General features: G+C 32.1%; 1 protein-coding gene across 3 annotated transcripts in view; it reads right to left on the reverse strand.

Moving 5' to 3' along the window:
• Positions 1-14,793, reverse strand: part of Sin3A (SIN3 transcription regulator family member A) — a 319,966-nt gene that overhangs the window by 199,337 nt on the left and 105,836 nt on the right. For all 3 annotated transcript variants that reach the window (XM_072537654.1, XM_072537655.1, XM_072537656.1), the window contains exons 5-7: positions 11,616-12,010; positions 11,259-11,474; positions 6,935-7,199 (exon numbers count right to left, since the gene is read on the reverse strand). In XM_072537654.1, the coding sequence (XP_072393755.1) occupies positions 6,935-7,199; positions 11,259-11,474; positions 11,616-12,010 (876 nt within the window). The remainder of the gene's footprint in view (positions 1-6,934; positions 7,200-11,258; positions 11,475-11,615; positions 12,011-14,793) is intronic.

The raw sequence follows: 14,793 nt of genomic DNA on the forward strand, positions 1-14,793 counted from the left end.
ATCTTTTCACATTTCTTCTGGTTTGTCTTGTGTGTTCAACATACTAGTTTCCTTTAATGAGGATACCTCTGATTAAATAAGTTTGCTACTTCAACTTGACTTCTACAATTCTCCCTGTAACCGATCATCATTAAAATCTCAATTCGGTGGGTCTCAGTTAAATATTTCATTTTTATTTCTGCAAGAAATTAGCTCTTAATTAGAAATTTATTATTTTAATGTAAAATGTCAACACACCAACAACTGATTGATAACAATCCGCATTATTTACAGATTTAGTTTAATTAGCAGACTATCTAGACAGGTTACCTATTCATGACAAAAAATGTTACCACTGTTGCTAAACAGAAAATTTCCCCAGTAAACTGACACTTAGAGTAGAAGTGTATTGTCTGTATTTAGCTAATTTAAAATAATACCACAACACGTGATAAATTATTAATTTCAAAATTTCACCTTGTATTATTCATTATAGACTCTACATGATATAGTTCGTTGAAGTCAGGTTGATAAGAATCTTTTAAAAACATAAAAATATACAGGGTGTTTCATTAAAATAAGGATTATAGACTATACTAGACTTGCGTTGATCACCCTGTACATTTAAATTATGTTTAATAAGCGCACATTCAAATTTAAGTTAACGTGTCCCAGAGATTTTTATTATTTTCTATAATAAGGACATAAACAATTTTATTCATAAGTGGTTTCCACACTGTATGCATATATATATATATATATATATATATATATATATATATATATATATATATATATATATATATATATATATATATATATATATATATATATATATTTATTTATAAGTAAAAGTAAAAAGTAATGGCATGTCTCGCAAAACAGAAAACCAAAAATGGTATAACAATGGAAGGCAAACGTATATATGTATTTCTGACTATTGGTCGTCTTCAGTATGGTGCAGCCATGTTAGAAAAGGAGCATATTAACTTGGGAAAGGATCACTACAGGAGCAATGCAACCAATTTGTGGCATTATAGTTAGAAGACCCTGATGGTTTCAGGGCAACAACTAACACCAACCACGGTTTGGCATTCATTTCCCCAGGTAGCTGTAGCTTCCTCCGTGGTTGGTGTTAGTTGTTTTTAAAATTAAAATTATTAAATTAAATTAAATTTTAAAATGTATTTGTCCATTATTTTTACATGTTATATTTTATATGTGTGTTTTTAATGTTGAGTGGCGTAACTTTACACAAATAATCTCAACGACTAGTAAGTTGTAATGACAATTTGAGATATGTTGTAAATATTACACTTTCTTCTAATTACAGTGTCTTGAAGAAGGAATAAAAGAATTCCGAAAGCTCGACCTAAAGTCAAAAGAGTGTTTCTATAACATCTCGGCCAAACCTACTGACTGCAGCCCTAATAAACTGTGTTGTTTGTATATATATATATATATATATATATATATATATATATATATATATATATATATATATATATATATATATATATATATATATCGATCGTTCGGAAGAAAAGGGTTACATCTCAAAAATGTTTATTTTTCAATTTATTTCATTAAACTAACTAAAAAGGTGCCTACTATTAGGAACGCATGAAGTTTAGAAAGAATCTTTAGTACCAGCCAAAAGATGTCCGCATGTAACACGGGGATTTTTGCATTTTTCGCAGAATATTTTGTACAAGATCGTTGTATCTCAGTTTGTCACCGTTAGTGTTGTGTAGTGTTTCAAATATTTAGGAGAAAGAAGATACATTCGATATTGTTGCAAAAAGTAAGTAGTAAATGCATGTAAATTTTACAACGAAACAGATACATCTCAGAATGTTACAATGTTCGATTAAATTAACTATTTGTTATATTTTAATGAATTATTAAATTTTATGAAATAACTCTAACGGCCGGTTTCCGAAACGTTATTCAAATCTCCAATCATGTAATCAAGTATCAAATTGATCAATTGTTAACAAGCGACAGGTTTCCGAAACGACAATTATGGTAAAATTACGTGATCACCGATTATAGATTATTTGACATACGATTTTACATGGAAACAGTAGAATCGATTGTAATCGTTTATTATTTCTGTACGAATTGTTCTTTATCTTGCTCTAAATTAAGAAAGTAATGTTGCTGTTTCACTTTACCATCATTCCTGTTTATCTGTAATCTGCATTCTGAAAATCAACAAACAAACATAACCTAACTAACTAATAATTTTGTGTCGTTCGTTAATGTTTACCAATTTGTCATTTATTATCTTTAATTCTTAAAATGAAACTTTGTAACAATATTTTTGGGTTCTTTCTAAACAACAGCTTTTTATAAAACACCTTAGGTTTATGTATCTTACAACGTAACCAAAGATTTTATTTTATTTACTTACAACCATTGGTACATAAGCAAAGATTATAAGATTAATCGTCCAAAAATCTCAGATTACCTGACAAGCTAGTATGGCAGAAGTTTGACATAGATAAAACGATAATTAGCATTTCGGAAACCCAAAATACTTCTGACAGGCTGTTAATCATCGATTATTTGCTTGTTAGATTAGTTAATGTGTGTTATGTGATTGAAGTTTGATCGATGTTTCTGCAACTCAAAATGCATTTAATCGACTGTTAACAGTAGATTACCTAATTTTGATAATGATCAGCCTTTCGGAAACCGGCTGTAAGTCTAATATTCCACAAAATAATAATTTTAATTAAATATATTAGACAATTGTACGCAACTGATATGGGAATACTTCAAATGTTTTGACAGTTCAGAGTGTGGTAAAATTGTTTAAAGTGTTGCCGCTTTTTTAGAGTAAGAATTTTGTTTATGTTTTGATTTCTTACACAATTTGATCATAATATATTATATATTAATAACATGTATTTATAAATACATATTAAATTTAGATTAATAGCTTTAAAAAGTAATTATTGTTGTGGATTGTGATTGTGCTATGCCAAAATAAATAAATAGACCGTAGAAAGCTGATAAGCTTTCATATAAGATAGATTATTTTGAAAAAGAAATAATGGCGGGATGTTTTTACTATTAATGCTCTAAATAGAGGTAAGTTTAAGATTTAGAATATATAATTTCGTATTAAAATGTTTTCTTATGTATTTTCGTGTGTTGCAGTAGTCTTAAAACTAAGTGTATTTACTGTTATATAATAGTTTGACAAATAGTTGACATTTAAAAATTCCTCGCTTACTAACTATTCTGATGTTTTGGCAACGCTGTGGGGTTCTGACGTCGTAAATCTTGAATGACGTGCACACATTTTTATATGATAAATACTATATAAGAAAATATATAATTTCTGGTACAAAATTATACGACAAATTTTGAAATTATTAGAAAGAACAGAAAGAGCTATCGCAATTTTGATTGAGGAACTAATTCAAATAAGAATTCCTGTAAGTGGTTGAAACAATGAGAGCCACCAACTTCCACTTCTTAAGCTGGCAAAGAATTTTCAGCTAGCAATGGATGGCTAACCGGGTTTATAAAAAGAAATACACTTCATAATATCAATATTACAGGATAGAGTGCCAGAACATCCAAACATGCAAATAGTATTTCTTCCGCCCAATACAACAAGCCTTATTCAGCCATTAGATCAATGCATAATTGCAACGTTTAAAAAATAATTAATTAATTTGGCACATGAAACTGGCGGAGATGGTTTTAATACATCATCAGCCATCTGATAATGATAAGTAAGAAAAACCAATCCCCTCATTGCCAAATTAATTCGAGATCTTTACTTTGCATTAAATTAGAAAATAATTTTCTTAATAATGGCCCCAATTTTGAACGAGCCTTTAAAGTACAACGTGTGCTGCAGAACTGCATGTCAGGATATGTGAGCTACATAAAAAATTACTAGCATCATCATCGTAAAGTTTAATTACTGATTACATTATCAGAAAAGGAGAGCTACACAGAGCGAGAATGAAGTTTGTGAAAATCGTTTGCCTTTACGGCAAATATCTATTGTAAAGATAGTTTCTTCTGACGATGAAGATGATTTTGAGCCACTTCGCAAACGGTGCAAATAATTATCAGATAGCGATAATTAAAAATGTAAATGTAAAACTATATGTAGTTACTTTCCCATAAAATAAAATTAATTAAGTTTTGAATAAGTTTTTTTTAAGCTTTTGTATGAATTTCTTTCAGATATTGAAGTAATTTATCATGCAGCCTATTCTTTAACTTTCTTCAAACCTTTTTGTTTGTGTCTTGGTGTTATACAATTTTAGAAGGCTACGGAATGTATCCCTACCTTTTTAAGGCAAGTAATGTCTTTTTATATGCGATTTTTTTATATGCACTTTTCTGTGGAACATATCCCACGGCATAAAACTTACTGTATTTATTAAAGGTTCAGAATTTTTAAAGGTGCAAAAACTTTAGATCTTTATTTCTCAAAATTTATATTTTGGTACTTGGGCTCAGTAGCGCACCTAGAATTTGTTTCTGGGGGGGTTTTGGTTGGACACGGAAATTTTTTTATGATGCTACCTCCATTTTGAGTCCTCAAATGTTTAAAATGTGTGAGTAACAGTGTCGGAATAGGGCCCTGGGGGGGGGGGGGGGTTAACCCAAAAAATCCCCCCTGTGTGCGCCACGGCTTGGGCTGTTTTGCTTTTGACCCCTTCATATGAAAAATTTCGTAAAAATCGCTCCAGCCATTTCGAAAGAGTATGGCATCTAACTCTGTGACACTAATGTGGCTAGTAACGGTTTGTATGAATGACCATGGGGTCAAATGACAAATGTGGCATTAACATACTGTAACCATAAGGTGGGTTTGAGATTTGATGAGGACAGGGCTATTGTTTCAAAATGTTTTGAAATATAGATATTAGCTATTAGGGGAGAAAGGGGGATCCCATTTTGGCACATTTGAATGTTTCTTGGGGGATTTGATGATGGAAATGGTTCCATCAATAGGAATGTTGGTGAATAAAGAAACAATGTCAGAACTAACTAGTATATCTGAGGGTGAAATAGAAGTGTTTTTCAGAAGATCAATGAAGAGTTTTTGACAAAGGATGAGGCGTTTTCGACTAATGGTTGTAAGGATAAAGCGGGATGTTTTGTCAATTTCTGAGTGGGGCAGTTTTATACACTGACGATGGGTCTTAGGGGGATATTGGGCTTATGGATTTTGGAAGGCTGTATATACCTGGAATTGGGGATGATTTTTCTCTTGATGTAAGAGATTTTTTAATGTCTGGAGGTAGAGTAGACTTATTTGATAGATTTGGTCGTTTTTTCTAGATAGGTGGTGGGATCGTTTGGGACGCGTTTGTATTCTGTGGAATTGAGAAGTTCGAACTTTTTGTCTAAATAATTAGAAGAGTTGAGAATGACGGTGGCATTACCTTTGTCGGTCGGAAGGATGACAATTTCAGGGTTGTTATACAGTTTTTTGAGGGGACGTCTTTTTGAAAGACTGATATTTGACGGTGGGGTTTGGAAGTACGGAGAATTCTGGCGACATCTTGTCTGACAAGGAAGATGAGAAATAGCTTCTTCAGTTTGACAAATAATTTTCTCAGTTGGGATGGAAAGAGGTGTGACAGAAAAATTGAAGCCTTTTGACAGATCTTTGATAGCTGAGTCGGATATGTGGCAGTACACCAGTAGAAGGTTGTTGATTCGAAATGGGCTGTAGATTTTGCTGACAAGACGATCGAAAGTGTCCCACAATAATGGGTGGATATTGAATGAGTGGATGTCATTGTAGGTTTTAAAAGTCGCTCCGGGTGGAATGAATTCGAATGAATTTCGAAGAAGCAAAAAATCAGTTGCTCTAAGAATTTTGGAAGTGGATGAGGATTTAGTGTGATGTTTAATTTGAAGAGATTTTGGAATGATTTGATGGTCACGACACGATTTAAGGAAAGCAAGGTTACAGAGAAGACGGTATTTGCGTATAAGAAGATTAGAAAAAGATTTAGTAAGAATGAAAAATTCCTCCCCGTAGAGGCGAATGAAATGTTCGGATAAATTTCCGCGGTCAGGTAAATGAAAATTACTCAACCGCGTTGAGAATTTGAAACTCGACATTTCGGCATCCATTTTGGAGCCATTAGCAAGAGGGAAACGGTTCCGTTCGAGTCCGGGGTCTCAATCTGCCTATTCCCCCACTCGTGACGTACGAGTGTATGAAAAATAGATCTATTCCCAGGCCTACAGAATACACTTGTAATTTCATAAAAATCGGTCCAGCCATTTCAGAGAAATATGGCAACTAACTCTGTGACACTAATATGGCTATTAAAAAAGGGGTTAGTAATAGAGGGGTGAAAACTAAGGGCTGTATGTATTTTTTAATACTATCAAAAACAAATAAAAAATTTTGTTTAAAAAATAAAAAAAATGTTCAGGGTGAACCACCCTTACCACTTGGGGGTATGAAAAATAGATAACATCCTATTCTCAGACCTACAAAATACGTATGTAAAATGTCATAAAAATAGGTCTAGTCGTTTCGGAGAAGGAAGGTTTTTTTACATGGCGGTGTTCCCAAGTGGTAACTAACCGCAACCGATAGTGCTTGACTTCAGTGATCGAACGAGAACCGGTATACTCAGTGTGGTATGGCTATTGTCCAATCTATCGATAGTGTCATTTATTTTGTTATTCCTAGCTTTCTTTGTTAGTCATAATATGGCGCCATCTATTAGTTATATTTTGATTTAAAATGACGTTTTTGAAGTCTTTCCGTACAATTTCTTGAAAATTATCTTTTACACAAATCTTCTGATAATAAATAACAAACACAACAAAAAAAATTATCTAATTTGATGCAGGCGTTCTGAAGTAATGCCCGTACAAACATTTCGGCGATTAATTTTTATTAATATAGAATATAGATTACCAAAAAAAAATTTTGAAATATACTTGCCTCATCAAAAATGGTTTCAATCTCATTAAAAAGACTTTTTGACCGCAACGCCTTAACGTCAGTCTGTTTAAAGTTAATGCCTTGGTGGTCAAGACTCTTTAAATAGTATTTTTCATTTTGTTCTCTCCAAACTTTATTAAAGCCTTTTTGTGCTTCCCGCCATTCTTCTTCTTTAGCTTTAAGTCTTCGCAGCACCACAGGCACAGCTACGGCAGGATTTCGCTTTAAACCATCAATTATGTCCTGTGCTTTATCCCCATATATTCTATAACAATAATTATTATAAATAATTTTGAAGAAATTTGCAAAATTAAACTTAAAATTAGCGAATTTTTTTTTTTTTTCAAAAACGTCAATAAACTTTCAAAGTTGAAGCACGCTTTTTGAAGTTCGTTGCAAATTTTTAGAGATTTAAATAGTATTAAATACAGTTCCGTAGTAGTATTTTTTATAGAAATTAGACGTGCCTTCGGTACAGCGATAATCTCCAGTAAACCGCCTATTGTTTGAGTTTAATTTAATTTTTATTGTGCCACAAATTGAGGAATTTGTGACGTTATAACATCGGCCGCAATATCGTTTGTTGAACCACATACAATATAGAGGGGGAAACCCCCTGATCACCACCCCACAAAACCAGCTATGTCTGGAAATATATTCGACAATCAAAGTGATGACGAAATGGATCATTATGTAAGTATGTACTACAATTCCAATCAATTTGATGAATAATCCAAATACAACCAATCTGAATGTTTACAATGAAACAACAAAAACAGGTAAGGCAAGCGTTTTTATTTAATAGTAATGACCTAGGCCCGTATCATGTATATATTTAAAATAGCTCTACTGAGTTTAAAGGTAAACTAAATTCTTTAAATATTGGTGAAATTATTTTGTCTAACTTTCCTGAAACAAACAATATGATTTCAAGTATAGACGCCATCGGCCGAAACCGACCAAGAGATGATGCATACCTTGGACTGACGATCTAAGATGTTGCCATATGAATTAGATGCAAGTGGCATAAGATCGAAACAGATGGAAAATTATAAGGGAGATCTATGTCAAGCAGTAGGTAGACAAGCAAAGATTAAATGATGATGATAATCAAAAAAGTAAAAGTATTATATATGCTTGCATTTCAATATGTTAACACTTCATCAATCATCAATTGATTAACACTTCATCAATATTTCACTAGATCTTTTAAAACAAATATGTATTAAAGAAAGTACAAAATAATTTTATATTACCATTACAATACTATTATGAAATTCGATTATAATTTAAACTTTGCATTAAATTGAATTTGATTTAGAATATCTGGTGGTCTGATAAAACCTCTTTAAGATACGAACCTTTCGTCGACTAGGGCGCTGTGATTTCAAAAAAAAACATTAGATGGAGAAAAATGATTTTCAATGTCATTAAACATTATTATTTGAGAAATAAAACGGCGAATATAACAAAAGAAAAACTGGATAAATATAAAACTAACGCTCTTCCAGATTGCACTGTCAAATTTTGGTTCCGAGATTTTGGTAGTGGTCGTATATCTACATTGGATGAATCACGTACAGTTCATCCCAAACCCTTCTTTCAGTGCGTCACAGTTGATCGAATTCTCTCTTACGCATTAAGCTAGAGGTGACAGAAAAAAACGTGTGTCTGTGATTATTATACATAGAACTTGGAAAATTATGTATCGTTCAAGGGTATTTGCATATTAAAGCGAATTCTACTTACTAATATATAATTGGTTGGAGTTTAGAATACGCTAAATAGATATCCAATCAATGATGCGAATAAATATAATTTGACGCAGATGGTCTCAATAGTGACAGTACTTTGACAATATCAACTGATAAAATGATAATTGTCATTCCAGGTTAGTATTTTCAGATATTTTACAGTGAAAATTTAATTTTGTATTTATTGTCATAAAAATATTTTAAATATGCCGAGATATACCGAGAATGAACAAAGACTAATATTAAAATTATTAAATTATTTTCAATTAGAAAAAGAGGCTGGGACAACTTTATTACCAGTTTCTGCCGTTCGTGAAGTAAGTTTTAAATTATTCTAAAAAATAGTCATATTAGTAGTTTAAATACTATACATTTTAGCCATAGTGTTTGTAATAAATAATAATAAATACATAAATAAATCTTAGCTAATTAAGCACTTTCCTTGGAATGTATAGAATAGGAATTATGACAAACTGCCGTTTCAATATAATGCGCAATAAAAATTTTTATACAGGACGGGACCTCTAATATGTAGATTAAAAAAAAATTGAATTGTTAAAGTTTTTACTACACATTTTTAAAAAATAACCTTTTCACATTTAGCGCATTTAGCCGATTACGATCCTTCAACTGTCAGATTTAACTAAAATGTCATGCAATAATTCTCGACATTCTTAAAATCCTATATTACGTCAAAATTTGTGACGCACTGAAAGAAGGGTTTGGGACAGACTGTACCTACTGAACGGCCCTACGATGCAGTTAAACCGTAATATGTCATTAAATGGATTTAGCTGATCATAAAGTAAAGGTGCGTGAATTGGCAGGACACATGAATTAGTAAAGTGCGCACTAGTCCTATTTTGACGAAGTTTTAAATATGAAAAAATTACCCTGCCGATGGGTAGCGCGTTTGTTGACTATTATTGATGGATGATAAAATTATCTTTTTTTCATAAAATTTAAGTAGTGACCACTGTATTTTGGGATTGCAAGGGTATAATTTTTATTGGCTATCTTAAGGGCAAAAGTATCAATAGCCAATATAATGGTGCATTATTGGACAAATTTAAGCATGAACTCAGTGAGAACGGCCCATATACAGAAGAAAAAAATGTTTCTTCAAATCAAGGCACTGGCTCCCAAGAGCGTTATGACAATGGCAAAAATTTATGAGTTGGCTCCCTCCGACCATTACGTGTTCCCAAAACTGAACATGGCTCATAAATAAAAATTCAGCGAAAGAAGAGATAATTTACTATTTGTTTATTTATTACATGAAACTTTAATAAATATCGCTGATAGACATGCAAATCTACATGCAAAGCTCAGACAAGTCGTTTGAGAGGGGTAGCCGAACTTAAATTCGTCTTTTCAGTGTGTCTCATAAATGTTCGACTGGATTGCGGTCGGAGCTGGAAGCTGGACATTTCATACGGACAATTCCGACGTCTTCTAAGTATTCATTGACCATTCCAGCACGGTGGGGATATGCTTTCTCGTCCACAACAATAAAATGAAGTGCCATGAATGGAGAAAGGTACTATTTGCTTATCTTAAATGCTTGTTATATGCCTTGCTTCTGTCATAGAACATTCATCCACAAGAACTATAGAACATTCATCCACAAGATCTAAATCCACAGAACTTTACCATCCAAAACCATAACTCATCCACCTCGATATGCTAGTCTTTCGGCAATATTAAATTGGGCAAAAACGTTCTCCTTGTCTTCTCCAGATTCATTCTCGACCGTCTAATGACCTCAATCAAAATCTGAGAACAAAATATTACTTCAATCTGAGTAATTCCAATTTTCCTGTTTATTTGTAAAAGCAAGTTGAGTTCTGCAGCGTTCCACGGATAGCTGTGAATATAGGGCTGGTCTCCAGGATAATACATTAGCTTTATGAAGTCGTCGACGAACTATCTATCTACATTTTGGACTTCGTTCAGGCGATTTGCCAGTTCATTTGAAGATATCTATTTCTTAAACACTAAGAACTCAAAAATCGATCATTACGTGCGGACTTTGCTCTCCTACGGCCTGATTCTCGCCTTCTAGTGTAGTTGCCGTTTTGATTGATCCACTGAATGGCTCTTTGAATAGTACAGCGACTTACACCTAGAACCTGAGTGGCATATATTGCCTACGATCATCTTGCACTAAAGCCACGGCTCTTGCAGCATCCTTTGGTATTAATGTCATTTTAACACAATTAAAAATTCTGAACTCAAAACGTTTGAATACCAAATTGGTCTTGTTAAAATCAGTACGATAACAAATTTCTTGCCGCTTATCGAACTTAAATGTTTGACAAAAACATAAATTCCTATTCTTTATAAGAAATTACATAAAAAATTTAAAAATACTACATAGAAATTAATAATTGTAGATATACGAAGATTTCTCTAAAGTTATGTATGCTATATAATAAGTCCTATGTTTTAAAACTCGAAATAAATGGGAAATATGTCATGGATCGAATTTTTGCAACTGGATGTATTTATGATCGTTGATACAAGACTAACACTTATTAAATAAAATGATTAGATCAATAAATACCTACCTTCTGATTGCTCTTTGATGCAGTGTGGGAGAGTTACCACCCAAACAATCATCCAATTTGAACTTGTTAAGATCGTCAGAGTTCATCCTGCCCATCTTTTTGTTGATGCCTTCCAAAACTCTGATGGTAGAAGCATTTACTTCAATAACAACATCCAATTCAAACCGTTCATCTTCACAACGATACATATATTCCTCATACTGAGTTTTGCGTGAACTGAAATCAAAAACAATATATAAAATCGTGACCTTACAATTTTATGTACGTTATTATAAAAATAAGTAGTAAAATTAAAACGCAAAACTTGTTAAATGTAAAGACAAGTAATTTGAGGTATAGTATAAATTTAAAACATACCTAACAAAAGTACTATCTTCAGACCATGTGGGAAATGACACCCACTGATCATTTAGTACTTCCCTGCAGAGTTGCGTCCTACCGGAACATTTCAATCCTTCTTGTGCTTTTGGAATGATGCAATAACTAGCTCCAAGCCTCTTTGCAGTTGCCAAATCAATTTCCAGGGCATGATCGCCTTGAGGACGCTCATTTCTAGCTACATTAAATAGTACTGGTTCAGCTTCATTTTGGCCCATAAATTCACGGAACCAACGAAGAAGTTCGGGAAATTTGCCAAGAAAGGGTGTAACTATTTGAATAAGTTCGGACTTCGAAACAATTTCTTGATTAAAGAGTGTGAGGCAACGTAAAAAGTTGTTGTAAACTTCTTGAGAACGGACAGCTTTTCGGACCTGTAAAGGCGAAAATTATAATATTTTCAGACATTATATTATACATACATAGTATCGAAAATAAAAAATACAATTAAAAATTGTTTATATGGGAATAACCCCCAATTGATTGTAATAAAAATTTCATTTTTAAATAAAAATTTGAAGGAATTCCACTCCGGAAATTGTTTTCAAAAAATAAGATTATTATTTAGCATTATTTAAACTTAAGGAGTATTTATGTGACAGACTATCATAGAAAAACGTTAACACCCTATTATAACCACACCTATCTGGAATCCCAAAAGTACATAAAGCAAACATATACCTCAGACCAATTTGCAGCAGTATGAATTCTCCTTACAGCAAACTGTCTTAAGATCGTTTTAGATATAATACAACCATTGGCCACACAATACAATTTTAATAAAGAATTCACAACATTTTCTGCAAATACAGAATAGCATATACAGATAACCCCAAGAACATGCTAGTTAGCTTTGATATCACCATCCTATTCAATAACGTGCCTTTGAAAAAAATATCTTAAATAGGCATCAAACTAGAGAACGATGATACACTGACAACTAACACAAAACTGATTGTATTGGTTATAATGGAGCTATTAACACTATGCGCAAACACCTATTTTCTATTAGACAATTTTTATTAACAAAATTTTGGATTATCCGAGGGCTCTTTAGTATCTCCATTATTAGTAGATACATTCTTGAAAGAATTTGAGAAAAACATTCTGTACAAGCATAACCAAAATCCCACATTATGGTGGAGATATGTAGATCTGTTCTCCATTTGGTCTCACAGACCATAAGCACATGGAAATTAACTGTAAAGAAGAATCAATCAAATTCACAATAGAAAATGTAAGATATTGATGTTTCAAGAATAAGAGGAATAAAAATAGGTACTGTCATTTGTCACGTCACTATGTATTGCAGGACATAACCTCTACTACTCAATGATTTAGCAATTTTGTAAAATGCACATGTTTTGTAAAACGTTCTTTTGAAATAAGTTTATGTTTATTTGAGCCATCTACCATTTATTATTACTATTGTTACGTTCCAAATTTAAAGCAGAAAGTCCCACCTCTATTTTCAAAAATTTAATTTAAATGTTTGAATCTCGGTATTATTCGGTGACCTCCGTGTGTCAAGTTGTCAAGTGTTCGGGAAGACGACGGAAAGGAAGTGATTCTAGGTTTGACCGTGGTACTGAAAAGTTCGGGCTAGATTAATAGCGTAGGCGCAGATTTTAGACGGAGCGAATCGAGACTGACTCTCCTATCCCTAGTTTATCTTTCTTTACACAGCAAATTACCTGTAGTAAAATTCTCACTTGTCTGAGAGTTTTAAAAGTGCCGGCATCTAGTTTATCCAGAATCGGCTTAGCAAGTGCATATCTGCGAAGAGCTGCGTTGTATAGTTATTGCTCAATTAATTCATAAAGACTTTATTTATTTCTTTATTTGCATAAATTAAAATATGGGACGTTGTTACAAGAAATGTGTTAGTGTAAAACGAAGAAATAGACGGTTAGCTCAATTGAAGTAAGTACTTTTTACATAAATCAAATTAATTACTTTTGTATTTTTCTGATTTGCAAATGTATAGTGAAAATATCATCTATAAAATCGATCAGTAAACCAAGAATATTGGCATTAAATTTTATTTTCGTTTAAAGCAATAAACTATTTGTTTGGTTTTTGTGGATTGTATGTTTGTGGTTATCACTGCTAGCATTGTAGTAGAAGGTCTACAAGTCTACATGTTAATACACTATTTAGTATTTTGTGCCTATTACTAATAGGTGAGCGGTTTACCCCTAAAAAAAAGCTTAGAAACGGAAATATAAATTTTTCCAAGTGGGCCGGAAATTTTTATTAACAAGTAACTTTCTCAAATTGCTTCGAATAAATTTCTTTAGACGTATCTCATCGAAGTAAATACATCTTCCTGTTAATTTTTCAAAAAATGCTTCCTTTTCGAATTCTTTGCAATTTTTTGTTAATTAAATGCCTTAATTAGTTATTTTTGGGATTTTTTTTCTAAAAATCTACTACTAAAATGAATTACAATTCTACAAAAAGTTGTATAATCTTTAAACTTTCACGTATAATTAAGAATATTTTGAGAAGAATAAGTGGTTTCTATCTTGCTAAAACAATTTTAAATTTAAATAAAGATTTTTAAGCGGTGCGAGCGTGTATAGCCTCGATCGTACACGCTTGGTATTATATTATATGTATATATACAGCGATAGATGGCTCAATCAAAATTCATATTCGAAATATTTGAACGATAAGAAAACTAATAAAATATATTAAATAAGTAAGTCATTCTTTTTACCGCTTATTTATGTATTTATTTAATTTCACTATTGCAGAAGATCCACTAGTTTTCCAGAAATGTATGGAGAGTTAGATTTTTTTAACATGAAATTAATACGATTTTTCTATAACAGTCAATCCCGAAATTTCGAAGAATCTGCTGAGGAGAACATAATAAAGTTATATTCAGCTACTACGTAAGTTTTTTTTACCAAATATAAAATGTATTTAAAATGAAGTAAATGTTTAAACAATAAATAAATAATTTATATGTTTTTTAGACAAACTACTTCAGATTTCATTTTACAAGGAAGAAGAATTGTAGATGTTCAATATTTTATTAGGCAAATACTGCAATTCCCTCACCACGGATTGTTCAACCTTCGGAAGATATTACAGTGACTAGTGAAAAGCGAAAAGGATTTTATTCTAAATTCACTCTCTTTTGCCCAAT

Source organism: Diabrotica undecimpunctata, chromosome 7 (assembly GCF_040954645.1).
Source record: "Diabrotica undecimpunctata isolate CICGRU chromosome 7, icDiaUnde3, whole genome shotgun sequence".
Classification (NCBI taxonomy): Eukaryota; Metazoa; Arthropoda; class Insecta; order Coleoptera; family Chrysomelidae; genus Diabrotica; species Diabrotica undecimpunctata.